The sequence below is a fragment of the Microtus ochrogaster genome, assembly GCF_000317375.1.
Source record: "Microtus ochrogaster isolate Prairie Vole_2 chromosome 14 unlocalized genomic scaffold, MicOch1.0 chr14_random_1, whole genome shotgun sequence".
NCBI lineage: Eukaryota > Metazoa > Chordata > Mammalia > Rodentia > Cricetidae > Microtus > Microtus ochrogaster.
Window position 1 is genome coordinate 28,109,321 of NW_004949096.1, and position 13,405 is coordinate 28,122,725.

General features: G+C 46.3%; 2 protein-coding genes across 2 annotated transcripts in view; one reads left to right on the forward strand and one right to left on the reverse strand.

Annotated features, from left to right (window-relative positions):
- Exd1 (exonuclease 3'-5' domain containing 1) overlaps window positions 1-1,575 on the reverse strand; it is a 31,277-nt gene extending 29,702 nt beyond the window's left edge. Inside the window, exon 1 of the mRNA XM_005364273.3 lies at window positions 1,411-1,575. The gene's annotated coding sequence lies outside the window, so the exon portion shown is untranslated. The remainder of the gene's footprint in view (window positions 1-1,410) is intronic.
- Window positions 1,576-1,770: 195 nt separating this feature from the next.
- The window catches only part of Chp1 (calcineurin like EF-hand protein 1), a 23,452-nt gene continuing 11,817 nt past the window's right edge, over window positions 1,771-13,405 (forward strand). The window contains exons 1-2 of the mRNA XM_005364274.3: window positions 1,771-1,937; window positions 12,568-12,640. Of these exons, the coding sequence (XP_005364331.1) occupies window positions 1,871-1,937; window positions 12,568-12,640 (140 nt within the window). The 5' untranslated portion in view covers window positions 1,771-1,870. The remainder of the gene's footprint in view (window positions 1,938-12,567; window positions 12,641-13,405) is intronic.

The following is a 13,405-nucleotide window of genomic DNA, read 5'->3' on the forward strand; positions in this document are numbered from 1 at the left end:
CTTTAATCCCAGCACTCGGGAGGCAGAGGCAGGCGGATCTCTGTGAGTTCGAGACCAGCCTGGTCTACAAGAGCTAGTTCCAGGACAGACTCCAAAACCACAGAGAAACCCTGTCTCGAAAAACCAAAAAAAAAAAAGGGACTAAGATATCTGGGTACTGAGTAATAATTAATTTACTAATTAACTTCTTCCATCTCTCAAGCTGGTTCTAAACAAAGGGGTGAAGGGACAAGACACGTGATGCCACATTTGAGAGGCTGTATACAAACATGCGGCTTTTAACCTTTTCATTAGCGCAAACAAAAAAATGTCATAAAAATAAAACGCAAACTGGGCAGTGGTGTTGCCCTCAGGAGGCAGAGGCAGGCAAACATCTGAGTTCGACGCCAGCCTGGTCTACATAGTAAGTTCCAGGACAACCAGGGGTACACAGAAAGGCCCAGTAGCGAAAAACAAAAATAAAACAATAGAACCGAGAGGGAGGGAGAGAGAGGGGAAAGAGGAGAAGGAAAAGAGAGAGGGAGAGAATAAAATGTAAGACCAGCATGGAGGTTCAAGTGTGTAATCCCAGGCCGAGACCAGGCAGGTATCTTCTGGAAAACTGAAAGAAACCATTTCCCCCGCTTCTAGGCTGAAGCATAAACTCCTAATTCTCTAGCCTCCACCTCCTGGGATGAGGGGGAGCGGGGCAGCCTTTAAACAGGATTTCCCAGTATTTCTTAGACTTTGCTCAACCTGCAACTTCCCTACTTTCACCTAACAAATGCTGGCTCACGGTTTAAAAATTCCCATTTTAAAAACAAGACAAATTTCAAATAAATAAATGACAGTCCCTGCTCAAGATATTTACTCTCCCTCACCCTCTCACCTTTAGGGTCCTCTACCACCCACCCCCACCCACCCCTGGGCAAAGAAATTGGGGAAAGCTGGACCTTAATCTCAGTCAGATGGCGAGCTCCTTGAATTGAAGAGGGGTGGGAGTTATCTTGGCACAGCCTTGACACAAACTGAAAAGCTTGCAACGCAAGCCGCTGAAAGCGCAGACCCTACTACCCTCGCTCGCGCCCTGGGGCTTTCCAGAGAAGCCAATCAGCTTGCAGCCCCAGCTAACTGCCGGCGCCCTCCAGCGGCCGGGGGCGGGAGTGCCGGAAAGAGCAGCCAATCGGCGGGCGGCCCCAGCCGAGTGCCAGCGCCCTCCAGCGGCCGGAAAAGGGAGCGCCAGAAAGACGCAGCCAATCGGCGGGAGGCCCCACCCCAACGTCAACCTACTCCGGGGCCGCTGGACAGTGGGAGAGGAAGTAGAAGGGAGAGGCTGAAGGAGGAAACACTGCGCCGGGCCCAGTCTGGGGATCCACCCTGAGACTCCCCACTTGTTAAGTCGGTTTTGTTTCTCCCCTCAGTTCCTGTCACCTGTGGGATGGGATGCCTGGTGCGAAGGTCCTCAGAGAAATCTGTGGGTTACGCAGTGAACCTGCCTTCTGGTTTGTCGGCAAACGGTGGCAAGGCGGCACTGCCCTTTTAACTGTGGTCGCCAGCGCCACAGCGGCGTCGCCCTTTTAAGGCCGGCGGCAGCTGGGGTTCCGGGGGCGGGGTCTGTCTCCCTTTGGACTCCCGCAGCAGCGGGGCTGATTCATTCCGGGCTCGGGCGCCAAGCTCTGACGTTGGCGCCTGCGCAGGGCGCGGCCTCGCTCCCGATTGGCTGCTGTCGGGCTGCCCTCCCCCGCGCGCCACCCCTGGTTTCCCTCCCCGGGCCGCAGGAGAAACAGTGCCCTCTCCCTTCTTGACCCCTGGCCCTTCCCTCCCTCCTTCCCTCTCGCCGCCGTAGCTTCTGGCGCAGCCGCTCCCGGAGGAGCACCCGCCGCCAACGGTGATGGGGTCTCGGGCCTCCACGTTACTGCGGGACGAAGAGCTCGAGGAGATCAAGAAGGAGACTGGCTGTGAGTTCGGGTTGGGGGGTGGGAAGGCGGCCGGGCATCTCCGGCCGGCCTCGGTACTGAGGACGGTCGTCACTGAGGTCTTGATCTGGGTGCGGTGACTTTGTTGGGAGGGTCCTGCGCAGCGCCCGGTGTTTTGGGTAACCGAAGGCTAGAGGACCTGTGCGTTCACCTGTAGTTTCCCGGAGCCGGAATGTGGCCCCTGTGGTGCTGTCTTGCCTCAGAAGCCCGAAATCTCGATCCAGCCGTGGAGCACAGACACCACCACTCCACTCTTGCCCACCCAAGTCCGCGAATTTTCTTTCTTTATCGTTCCCCTCATAGAGGAGGCAACCTGAACAGTAGGTAAAGGAGAAGCAAATCCAGGAAACCTGAATGGTTCCTGAAGAAAACGTAATACATTCCAGTGAGGTTTCTCAGCAAGGACCTAAAACTATTAAAATCACACGCAGGGAAGAATGAACTCAGAATAAAAGATCGTTATAGACCGGGGACTCGCGACCTGTAAGCAATCAGGAGTCCGAAAACCTGAGACTTTTTAATCTGAACCGTTGGAGAAAAGGCACGGGTATAGTGACCAGATTTTTTTTTTTTTCTTTTTCGAGACAGGGTTTCTCTGTGGTTTTGGAGCCTGTCCTGGAACTAGCTCTTGTAGACCAGGCTGGTCTCGAACTCACAGAGATCCACCTGCCTCTGCCTCCCGAGTGCTGGGATTAAAGGCGTGCGCCACCACCGCCGGGCAGTGACCAGATTTTTAATGACATAATGAGGACATTTATCCTGTTTTCATACATACTGATTTCTGCCATGTTGCTGTATCTTATGCAGTTGATATTGAAACTGGATGTACTCCAAAATCAGTGAGTTTGTACCAGGAACAGATTTAAATACATACATACATACATACATGCCCTAGGTTCTTCCTTGTTAGCCCAAAAGAAGGAGCAACGGGGCTTTAGGAATTCAGAAACACTGAGAACACCATAGCTTTGGAAAGCCTTGATAAGGTATGATACAATTGTATTGCTACCATGCTTTCTCGGTGATCCTTTGGACTCTGAGTTTTGTAAGCTGTGTCTTCACGATACCTGTCTTTGGCATCAAGTAACACAAAGGAAGTAGTGCCTAGGGATCGCCGGGTGAACAGAATTCTCCAGGAATGGAGTACGCGGATAAATTAAAAGTTGTCCTGGCTGACTGACAAGTTCAGCTTCCTAGAGTGTTCAAGCTGGAAGCCTTAGCTAGCCCACCTCCTGTCGCATTGGTTTCCCATACCCTGCTGACACACACGGCTGCTAAGCTTTACCGAGATCTTTAACCATGCTGACCCACCTACTTAGCCAAGGTGATCCTTTTCTCAGTTTCAATTGAATGGCAGAAATCACTTAGCTTTTTATAACTTTTATTTGACTACTCACCTTTATGGATATTTCGTGACCTATTCTGATTCCATGGCAGAAATACAGGATTTAGCAACTGGATTTAGCAAGCATTTTACTACATTTTGTGGCCATGACCTCTGATCATACTTGGAAACATCATGACTTCTTTACACCTAGGATGACAGCCAGGTTAAAGTATCTGTGTTTAAAGAGTCACGTCATGAGGAAGTGTAGTGAGTGTGGCACAAGCCATTGTTTTGTTGTCCTTTGCTTTTTTGACACAGGTCTTATTCTGTAGCCCAGACTTACTTAGAACTTACTACATAAACAGGGTCTGGTGATACATATCTTTAATCCCAGCAGAAACAGGTGGATCTCTTGAGTTCAAGGCCAATCTGGTCTACAACAAACTCCAGTATAGCTAGGACTACACAGGGAAACCCTGTCTTTAGAGACAAGACAAAACAAACAAAAAAAGTTTCTCTACATAGCCCAGGCTAATTTCAAACTCATGGCAGTCCTGCCTCAGCTTCCTGGGTACTGGGATTATAAGTATGAGCCATCATGCCAACTGAGGGAAAGCTGTTTTGCTTCATAGTAAATGGCACAGTAATGTCATTCCAGTTTCTTTTCATAAGTCTTGGCTGTAGGGCTGAGTTATTTTACCTTGTGACTCATGGACAAACCCTAAGTCATCATGGGAGAACTATTATCCTGGTCACCCAAGAGTGATTCAAGTATGAGAATGATTGTCCCCAAAGCCCGTGTATGTATTGACTGGGAAGGCCCTATTGAAACAAGCCCTTACTGAAACTTAGTGGTGTCTGTTTAGTATTATGCTAGGTGTTCAGAGCAGATGGTGACAGAAGACACCCACAACCTGGCTGGGGACATAAGCAAAAAAGAGTTCTGATTGGCGCCAGGACATAAGGAAGCCCAAATCCTGCAGCACCCACCTTCAGAACTTAGGGAAGAAAGTCACGAGCTGGCCTTTAGAGTATAGGAATAGGATCTTGACGCAAAAATGGATTCATTTTGGATAAATTAACCTAGAGTGTCTCTGTGTCCCAGCAACTGTTAGCCCAGTCGGCTACAGGGTCAGTCCTCTACCCTCGGGGCTGAGTTGTGAGTTTATCTAGTTTGCACCCTTAGCAGAGACTTCTTTCCTTTCCTTTCCTTTCCTTTCCTTTCCTTTCCTTTCCTTTTCTTTGGTTTTTCGAGACAGGGTTTCTCTGTAGCTTTAGAGCCTGTCCTGGAACTCGCTCTTGTAGACCAGGCTGGTCTCGAACTCACAGAAATCTCTGCCTCCTGAGTGCTGGGATTAAAGCCGTGCGCCACCACTGCGCAGCCCTTTTCTTCTTTTTCTTTTTTTTCCTTTAACAGGTTCCCTTGTAGCCTAGACTGGCCTCAAATTTAAGATCCTATTGCTTCAACCTCCCAAGTACTGGGATTACAAGTGTGTTGGCTCCACAGAATGCCTTTAATTCCAGCACTCGGGAGGCAGAGGCAGGTGGATCTCTGAGTACAAGGCTTGCCTGGTCTACAGAGTGAGTTCCGGGACAGCCAGGACTATACAGAAAAACCCTGTTTTGAAAAACAAGCAAGCAAAAAAAACCAGATGTGGAGGCAGAAGCAGGTAGATCTCCAAGTTCCAGGCAGAACCAGGCTGTATAGTGAGACCCTGTCTCAAAAAGAAAGAAAAAAAAACACTTTGTCGTTGTAAAACACGTACTATATTTAGCCTTTGTTCTATCCCTTTTTTTTCCACATTTCTCTATTTTTATAAGTCAGTACATTTGAATGAATGATGTCATTGGAGGGAGGTCACGGCCTCTCTTTCTTGTCTCTTACTGAATTGGTCAATACAGAAGTTTCTGTAATGACCCTTAGTTTACTTATCCAGAGGAACAGCCTGGCTGTGGATTGCCAAAAAAGCTTAACTTTGAGCAAAGGTTCATTCCAGCTAAATAATGGTGAATGCAGATTGGTTATTTTTAGTTTCTGCCCTCTGGTGTGTGTCATGTGGGTATGGGCAGGGTGTTGAAGAGGGTAGGAAGTGAGTTGGACAGACCGGTGAGGTTTTGTTTGTTTGGAAGGGTGTAGTGTATGAAGGGGGTGGGTCTCTCTAGTTCCAGAGGAGGACAACTGACAGAGGCAGCTGCTTGAGAATATTTCTTGAAGCTGAGCTTCTGGGTGCTCCTGCCTCCTTCTGGGCCCCATCCTGTCCTCCCCCTGTCACCCCACATTGTCAGAAGATTCTGTGTGGGCAGAGGACCCTCCTGTGTCCTGTTTCGTCTGAGTTGGAAATGCACAGGTAATACCTTATAGCAGATTGGGAATAATTTATAAAGTTCTGTGCCCTTCTAGTTTTCTCCCAGGATTCCTCTTTCTGGCTAGAAAGGGGTAGGGAGAGCTGTGTGTCAAGGTAGGGTAGAGAGCAGAACTCTGAAGGAGTAGAGCCTTATGAATGAGGAAGGGGCTCAGAGCACAGACTACTTGAAGTTTACATAGGCATTCACTGACCCTAGGAGAAGCTGCAGAGATAGGAGCTGTCTTTTGAGTTTAAGCAGAAAAACACTATGCTACAAAATAGTAATACTTATGTTAACCTGCAGTAAACACTATTACGGAGGAGCGTGAGCAGATACCTGGAGGTTGTATGTCACATATCGTGACCTGGCCTGAATGTATCAGATTCAAAAGATTAGAATTCATACCAGATGTGGTAGCTTATTTTATGCCTGTAACCCCAGCACTAGGGTTCTGAGTCCAAGGCCAGACTAGACTCCATAGCAAGATACTGTCTTTTGCTCAGTTGGCTCCTCTGGTAAAGGTGCTTGCCAGCAACCCTGATGTCCCAGTTTTGATTCCTAGTACCTAGTGGAAACTCTGCCAAGTTATCCTTTGACCGTCATGTGTGGACTGTGGCACAAATGCATGTGGACATGTGTGTGCATACATACACATAACTCTAATTTTTAAAATAAAAAAGGGTCAGAGAGGTGGCTCAGCAATTAAGAGTGCTCGCCATTCTTACAGAGGACCCAAATTGATTCTCTGTACTCACATGTGAACTCACTATGATCTGTAACTCCCTTTTTGGGCCTCTGTTGGCACAAAGCACACACATGTTACCCATACATACATTCTGGCAAAAACACTCTTAAAATAAAAAGAAATAAATCTTACAGTCTCAAACAAACAAAACAGCAGGAGTAACAACCACCTGAACAAAACAAAAACTCAGGTGTTCAGATTTTGTACTATGAACTTTAAAATATACTGAAAAGTTGACAGTGAATCATGCCCAATATTCATTTGTTTTTCAAGACAGTTTCTGGCTGCCTTAAAAACTTACTCTGTAGACCAGGCTTGTATCGAACTCAGAAATCCACCTGCCTTTTTTTCCCGGGTGCTGGGATTAAAGCTGTGTGCCACCACTGCCCTGTCCCCTTACTTATTCTTATTTAGTACGTGTTGTTATAGTTTTGCTGTATTTGCTTTATATGTCATTTTCTGTTCATTAACCTCTTTATTTCTTTTGGTGTAAGGGATTAAACCTAGAGTCTGGCTTTTATGCATGCTTAGAAAAGGATGTACCATTGAGTTCTACCTCCAGCCCTGATGTTTGGTTTGTTTTTGTTTTTGTTTTGAGACAGGGTCTGACTGTGTAACACTGGTTGACCTGGAACTCTCTAGTCAAGCTGGCATTGAACTCACAGTACTTTACCCTTAATTACTTGTGTTTTGTAGGAAGAGGAAACATGTAACTTGTTAACCACGGTACTGTCATTGTTCCTAAGAAAGTTAATAGTGACTTTTTATCGCCTGCTGGTCAGTAATACTAAAGTTTGCCCTGTTCTGAGAAGATGCATTTTGTTTGTTTGTTTGGTTCACTTTGTTCTTTTGTTGGACTTGGCTTAGAACCCATTCCTTGAGCATGCCCTGAAGCACTTCTACTGAGGTCCATCCCCTGCTTATTTTAGAAAATACCTTTTTGGTTTTTGAGATAGGGTTTCTCTGTGTTCCTGACTGTTCTGGAACTCGCATCATAGATCAGGCAGCCTCAAACTCAGATTTGACAGCCTCTGCCTCCCAGAGTGCTGGGAGTAAAGGCTTGCACCACCACTGCCCAGTGGTCTCTTAATTCTTAGGAGAATAGGTTAAATCTTAACATCCTTACATTGGAGAAGTGTCGGGGTATGAAACATGAAGAGGACTGGTGAGGGGTGCAGTGCAGGCTCAGCTCTGCAGTTTTCCCCAGGTTGTTGTCTTCATTTAGATAGGATCAAAATGATGGCAAAATAACTTCACTTCTCTTCTTTAACTTTTCATGCTTCCCCTTGGCAGACCACCTTGGTGCTTTCGTGTCCGTGAACTACCTTTCTTCTCTGAAACGAGGCAGAAATAATAGAAAGCTCTGAACTTGGGGTGAGCAGGGTCTTTTCAGTCTTTCGGTATAAAATAATTAATTGTTCATCAGCAGAGTGACTGCAGCTTCATTCGGGGCATATTCATAGTATAGTCTTCTCTAAGGGAAACTGCTACCTCCTGAGATTTCCTTTGAATTTCCAAGAATGTCAGAGGTTTTAGGTATCTGTCTTGTTAGTTTAGCTCCTTCAGTGAGTTTGGTTTTACTGGACACGTGACCTGTCTTTATTCCTTATAGTAATAGGAGCGTTGGGGCTGCATCTCCAGCACCCTGGCCACCTCCGGCTAGCTTTACCCGAAATAATTACACGGACACTGTATTCTTTTAAACACTGCTTGACCCATTCTCTTCTAGGCTAATTCTCACATATTAATTTAGCCCATTTCTAATCATCTGTGTGTAGCACCCCAAGGTGCGCTTACCGGGAAGATTCTAGCCTACGTCCATCCTGGGTCGGAGCTTCATCATGTGTGCCTCAGAGAGCAGAGCTCTCTGTGTAGCACCCCAAGGTGCGCTTACCGGGAAGATTCTAGCCTACGTCCATCCTGGGTCGGAGCTTCATCACGTGTGCCTCAGAGAGCAAAGCTCTCGCCTCTGCCCGCAAGAGTGGAGCATCGTGTCTCTCTGAGGAGCCTGCCCTCAAGAGGAGAGCTGTCGAGTCTCTGAGCTCACTTCCTCTTCCTCCCACCTACGTTCTAACCTATCAGGGCAAGCAGCTTCTTTATTTAATCAACCAATGACCTTCCTCCATCAATTCCTGGCAGTTCTAATACATTTTTTTTTTTTTTGGTTTTTCGAGACAGGGTTTCTCTGTGGCTTTGGAGCCTGTCCTGGAACTAGCTCTGTAGACCAGGCTGGTCTCGAACTCACAGAGATCCGCCTGCCTCTGCCTCCCAAGTGCTGGGATTAAAGGCGTGCGCCACCATCGCCCGGCCAGTTCTAATACTTTTATGCATGTGGATTGTGTAGCTCTTTTAAAGGTAGATGAAGCCCAGTGTGGTGGTCCATGTGTGTAATACTAACACTGTGGGGACAGAGGCGGGGCTGCGATTCAAGGCTAGCCTGTGCTATAGAGTGAGTTTAAGGTCACTTTACTTTGGAGGTTGTTTTATATTTTTTGTTCCAGGGCATTTAGCGCCCTTGTTCGTTGTTTGAGACTGGTTTCTCTGTATGGCCTTGGCTGTCCAAGAGCTCCCTCTGTGAACCAGACTGGCCTCAATCTCAGAGATCACCTGCCTTTGCCTTCTGAGTTAGCACCTTGATATTTACAAAGTTGTGTTTAATCTTACCATCATAGCATATTCAAAATATAAGTGATAGGTTCAGATATGAGCATACTGAGAATGTTAATAGTTGACATTTGGTTGTATGTTTTGCCATTGATTTCCACATGGGCGAGTTTGTCCTGGAAGATAGCAGTTTCTTACCTTATAAAGCTACTTTTAAGTGCATGCTTATTATGTATAAATCAGCAAATTATGACTTCCAAAAGCTGTAAATTGATTTTCTTCATAAAAAATGGAGTGTAGACCGCGAGGGGTACACCCACACACTGAGACAATGGGGATGTTCTATCGGGAATTCACCAAGGCCAGCTGGCCTGGGTCTGAAAAAGCATGGGATAAAACCGGACTTGCTGAACATAGCGGACAATGAGGACTACTGAGAACTCAAGAACAATGGCAATGGGTTTTTGATCCTACTGCACGTACTGGCTTTGGGGGAGCCTAGGCAGTTTGGATGCTCACCTTACTAAACCTGGATGGAGGTGGGTGGTCCTTGGAATTCAGGGAACCCTGATTGCTCTTCGAGCTGATGAGGGAGGGGGACTTGATTGGGGGAAGGGGAGGGAAATGGGAGGCGGTGGCAGGGAGAGGGCAGAAATCCTTAATAAATAAATATTAAAAAAAAATGGAGCTTAATGACACAAGTCCTTACCAAAGGAGTTTTTAGAAAACATACATAGAGCAAGAGGGCTCCATTTATGTTCTTCTGTAACAAATCTCTAATAATGCATTTCTTAGTTTTAGGAGTTGTATTAGATTGTGACATTTGCCATAATTTCATGGTCCTGGCATCAGAGATTGGGGGCTTCCTTTACATTTTATCTTGTGTATAATGTTAAAATAATGTGTAAATATAAAATACCCTAAACTGATATGTTAATGTAATTTGATTGTTTTTTTTTATATTAACCCATAATCTGAAATGTGAGAGAGACTAAACACTAAAATCTTACCTAGCTAACTGAACATTATAATTACTTAAAACTCCTCGGGGCTAGAGAGGAGCCCAGTGGGTAAGAGCACTTGCTCTGCGAACAGGACCTCAGTACAAGTCCCCAGCCACGAAGAGAGGCAGGCATGTCTGTAACTGCCTAGAGTTCCCCAGTCAACCACCCAGTCTGGCCATAGTGGTGAGCTTCCAGTTCAGAGAGAAACTCAGTTCCTGGAGTTCCGCTCTGGCTTCTGCATGTGTGTGCGTGGATACATGCGCTCACACGCACCACACATACTGTACATACTACACACAGAGAAAATAGTGCAAAACCAGGATGGTTGAATGCATCCTGCTCTTCCAGAAGACCTTGAGTTTGGTTCCTAGCATCCATGTTGGGCAGCTCACAAACCTAGTCCAGGGGCTCCAATTCCTCTGGCTTCTGAGGGCATCGGCACTCACTTGCACAGACCTAGAAACATAATAAAAAAATAAACATTTTTAAAATACTCAACATCAGTGTGAAAGGTCATGAACTACTAATTGAAAATTAAGCTATTAGGGGACTGGAGAGATAGTCAGTGGTTAAGAGCACTGGTTGCTCTTCCAGAGGACCCAGGTTCTATTCCCAGCATCTACATGGCAGCTCACAACTGTCTGTAAATCCTGTTCCAAGGAACCTGACATCCTCATATAGACATACATACAGGCAAAACACCAATGAACATAACATAAATTATTTAAAAAAGGAAATTAAGCTATCAGATTTAAGTACACAAATGATATTAGATGGAAAATTAATAAAATAGAAAAAATGTTGAGATGGTAAACATTTCTTTTTCCAAACTTTTTGGAAAATATAGTTATTCTTTAACTGGCTTAGTTTTGCTCAACTAAGGAATTTATTACAAGAGTAGTAAGGTGACAGACCATCTGGCCTTTGAGGCCAGATGCCAGGCCTGGATAAATTGATCAGATTCCTAAAGAAAGCAGCTGTGCCTGGCATGGTCAAGAAAGTGGAGCGAAGTTACCGTAGCAGTATAAACTGTCCCTTCCGGCGCTCCTGAAGGGGTGCTGAGGTGACACTAATGGTTAACTTGGTGTGCTTTCCGAATGCCAGGCGCTTTGCCAACCCTTTTCCTTTCATCAGCTCCTCACATTCCTGCTCACCTACCCCCTGTGGTCCGTGAATGGACTTAGAATCTGTCTACCTGGCTGCCCTGAGTGTGTGCCTCACTCACCCGGTGTGGCGCCATGAATGGACTTAGAATCTGTCTGCCTAGCTTCCTGGCAACAGAGTCTCCAGCTGAAGCCTTCAGCAGCCGTACTCCTGACGGAGGGGCTGCCTCCCCCTCCCGTTGCCTCCTCCTCCGCTCTCTGCACACCTTAGTTCTCCCAGCTCCACGTCAAAGAGGAAGCTAATGCCAAAGAGGTCACAGCTGACCTGGTGTGCCCTCTCCTCTCATCTCTGCCCCATCACTCACTTCCTGTTTCACCCCCTGCCTTGTTTACTTTGTTTCATTGTTCCTAACACAGTGAGTCCAGTGTTGTTGCTTGAGCTCCTGGAGGACAACCACAGAACCACACTTCCCTTAACCCTTATTGCCTAAGGGGTGCAGCGGAGACAAAGTCTGAAACTGTGACCTGCTGGGGCTGTAGTCTTCGCCTGTGGTCACCGCTTTCTCCCCTTGCCTCAGTCTGCTAGAAGACTGTTTCCCAGCAGTGCGTTCCCACTGTTGTGTTGGATGTCTGCAGTTACAGACTGCTCTTAGCTGTCCTGGAGTCATACAGGATGAGGAGCACCGCCTTCTCTTGTAGGTGTCATTTGGTCACAGCAAACAAGCCGATTCCAGGTTGTGGTGGTCTGTCACCTGATGAAGTCCTGAAGAAGAGGTGATGTTGTAGATGCTTGGTGCAGAAGGAAACCAAACTTTAAAAACAGAAATGTTTTATGTGCCCCAATATTTAGTTCAATGTTATCTACTTAGAAATTGCAGTCCGAAGAGCCAAGCTAACTAATAGGTTTGAGTTGGATTGTCTTTTTTTCTTTAACTTTATTTCACGTGGAGTGGTGTGTGTGTGTGTGTGTGTGTGTTTGTTTGTGTGTTAGGGATCATACTATTAAGCAAATACTCTGCAACTGACCTGTAGTCTTTGCCTCCAACACTTTTTTTAAAAAAAGTTCTATAATTCTCCCCCTCCTCCTTCTTCTGGTAGCAGGGTGGGATGGGGGAGGTGGGGGAAGTTTTAAGACAGGGTTTCTCTGTGTATTCATGGCTGTTCCAGAACTAACTCTTGTAGACCAGCCTGACTTGGACTCACAGAGATTCACCTGCCTCTGCCTCCTGAGTGCTGGGATTAAAGGCCTTCGCTACTACTGCCTGGCTGCCTACACTTCATTTTTAGAGCCAGTTTTCATTGCTTTTGATTTAGTTTCTTTTCCAGCCCCTCCTCCTCTTTTTTTTTTTTAATTTGCTGTTTTGACATTCTAGAAAAGCTTCGCCGCCCCTCCTATCCCCCACACTAAAGCATGTGGCAGGCTGTGGGTGTAGTGTAAATGCCTGTCTGCTTCTTCAATTGGTACTAATTTTGTGCTCTTTAGTTTCCCACAGTCAGATCACGCGCCTGTACAGCCGGTTCACCAGCCTGGACAAAGGGGAGAATGGGACTCTCAGGTGAGTACTTCCTTTCCCCCCAAAACCAGGAACTCCCTAGCAGCTGTCTTTATCCTAAGGGTAGGCACACTAAGTGTCTTGCATTTTGAGGGCAAGGACCACTTGGGCCATGGTGTCTACAGATCATTGGTCCACCGAGGAATTAAATAAGCCAGACCAGTGATGCTAATTCATGGCTAGACTTTTTTTTTTTTTTTCTTGGTTTTTCGAGACAGGGTTTCTCTGTGGTTTTGGAGCCTGTCCCGGAACTAGCTCTTGTAGACCAAGCTGGTCTCGAACTCACAGAGATCCACCTGCCTCTGCCTCCCGAGTGCTGGGATTAAAGGCTTACGCCACCACCGCCCGACCATGGCTAGACTTTTGCTGCTCTTTTCCAACTCCCTTTAAGTTTAGGTGGCTTCTGTCCTAGTCCTGTGAGCTGAGTGTGGTAACACATGCCTGTAATCCCAGTACTCAGAGGCTGAGGCAGGAAACTGGTCTGCAGTACTCTAATTAAAAAACAATGTGAGAAACTTTTTCCTTACAAAAAATTTTCGACTTAAAGTCTTAGATTTAAACCACTTCTGCCTTTAGTTGTGGCGAGGGCAAGTTACTTCTTTGTGTCTCTAATTCAGTTTCCTCAGCTCTACAAGGGCACAGATAAAGTATGACATGAAAAAAGGTGTGATACTAGATCAAGTTGGAGCAGTAGATCTGCGCAGGATGTATGTATAATGAATGTCATAGCCTCTATGTTATGTGAAGCTGATTGCTCTTACCATGTTC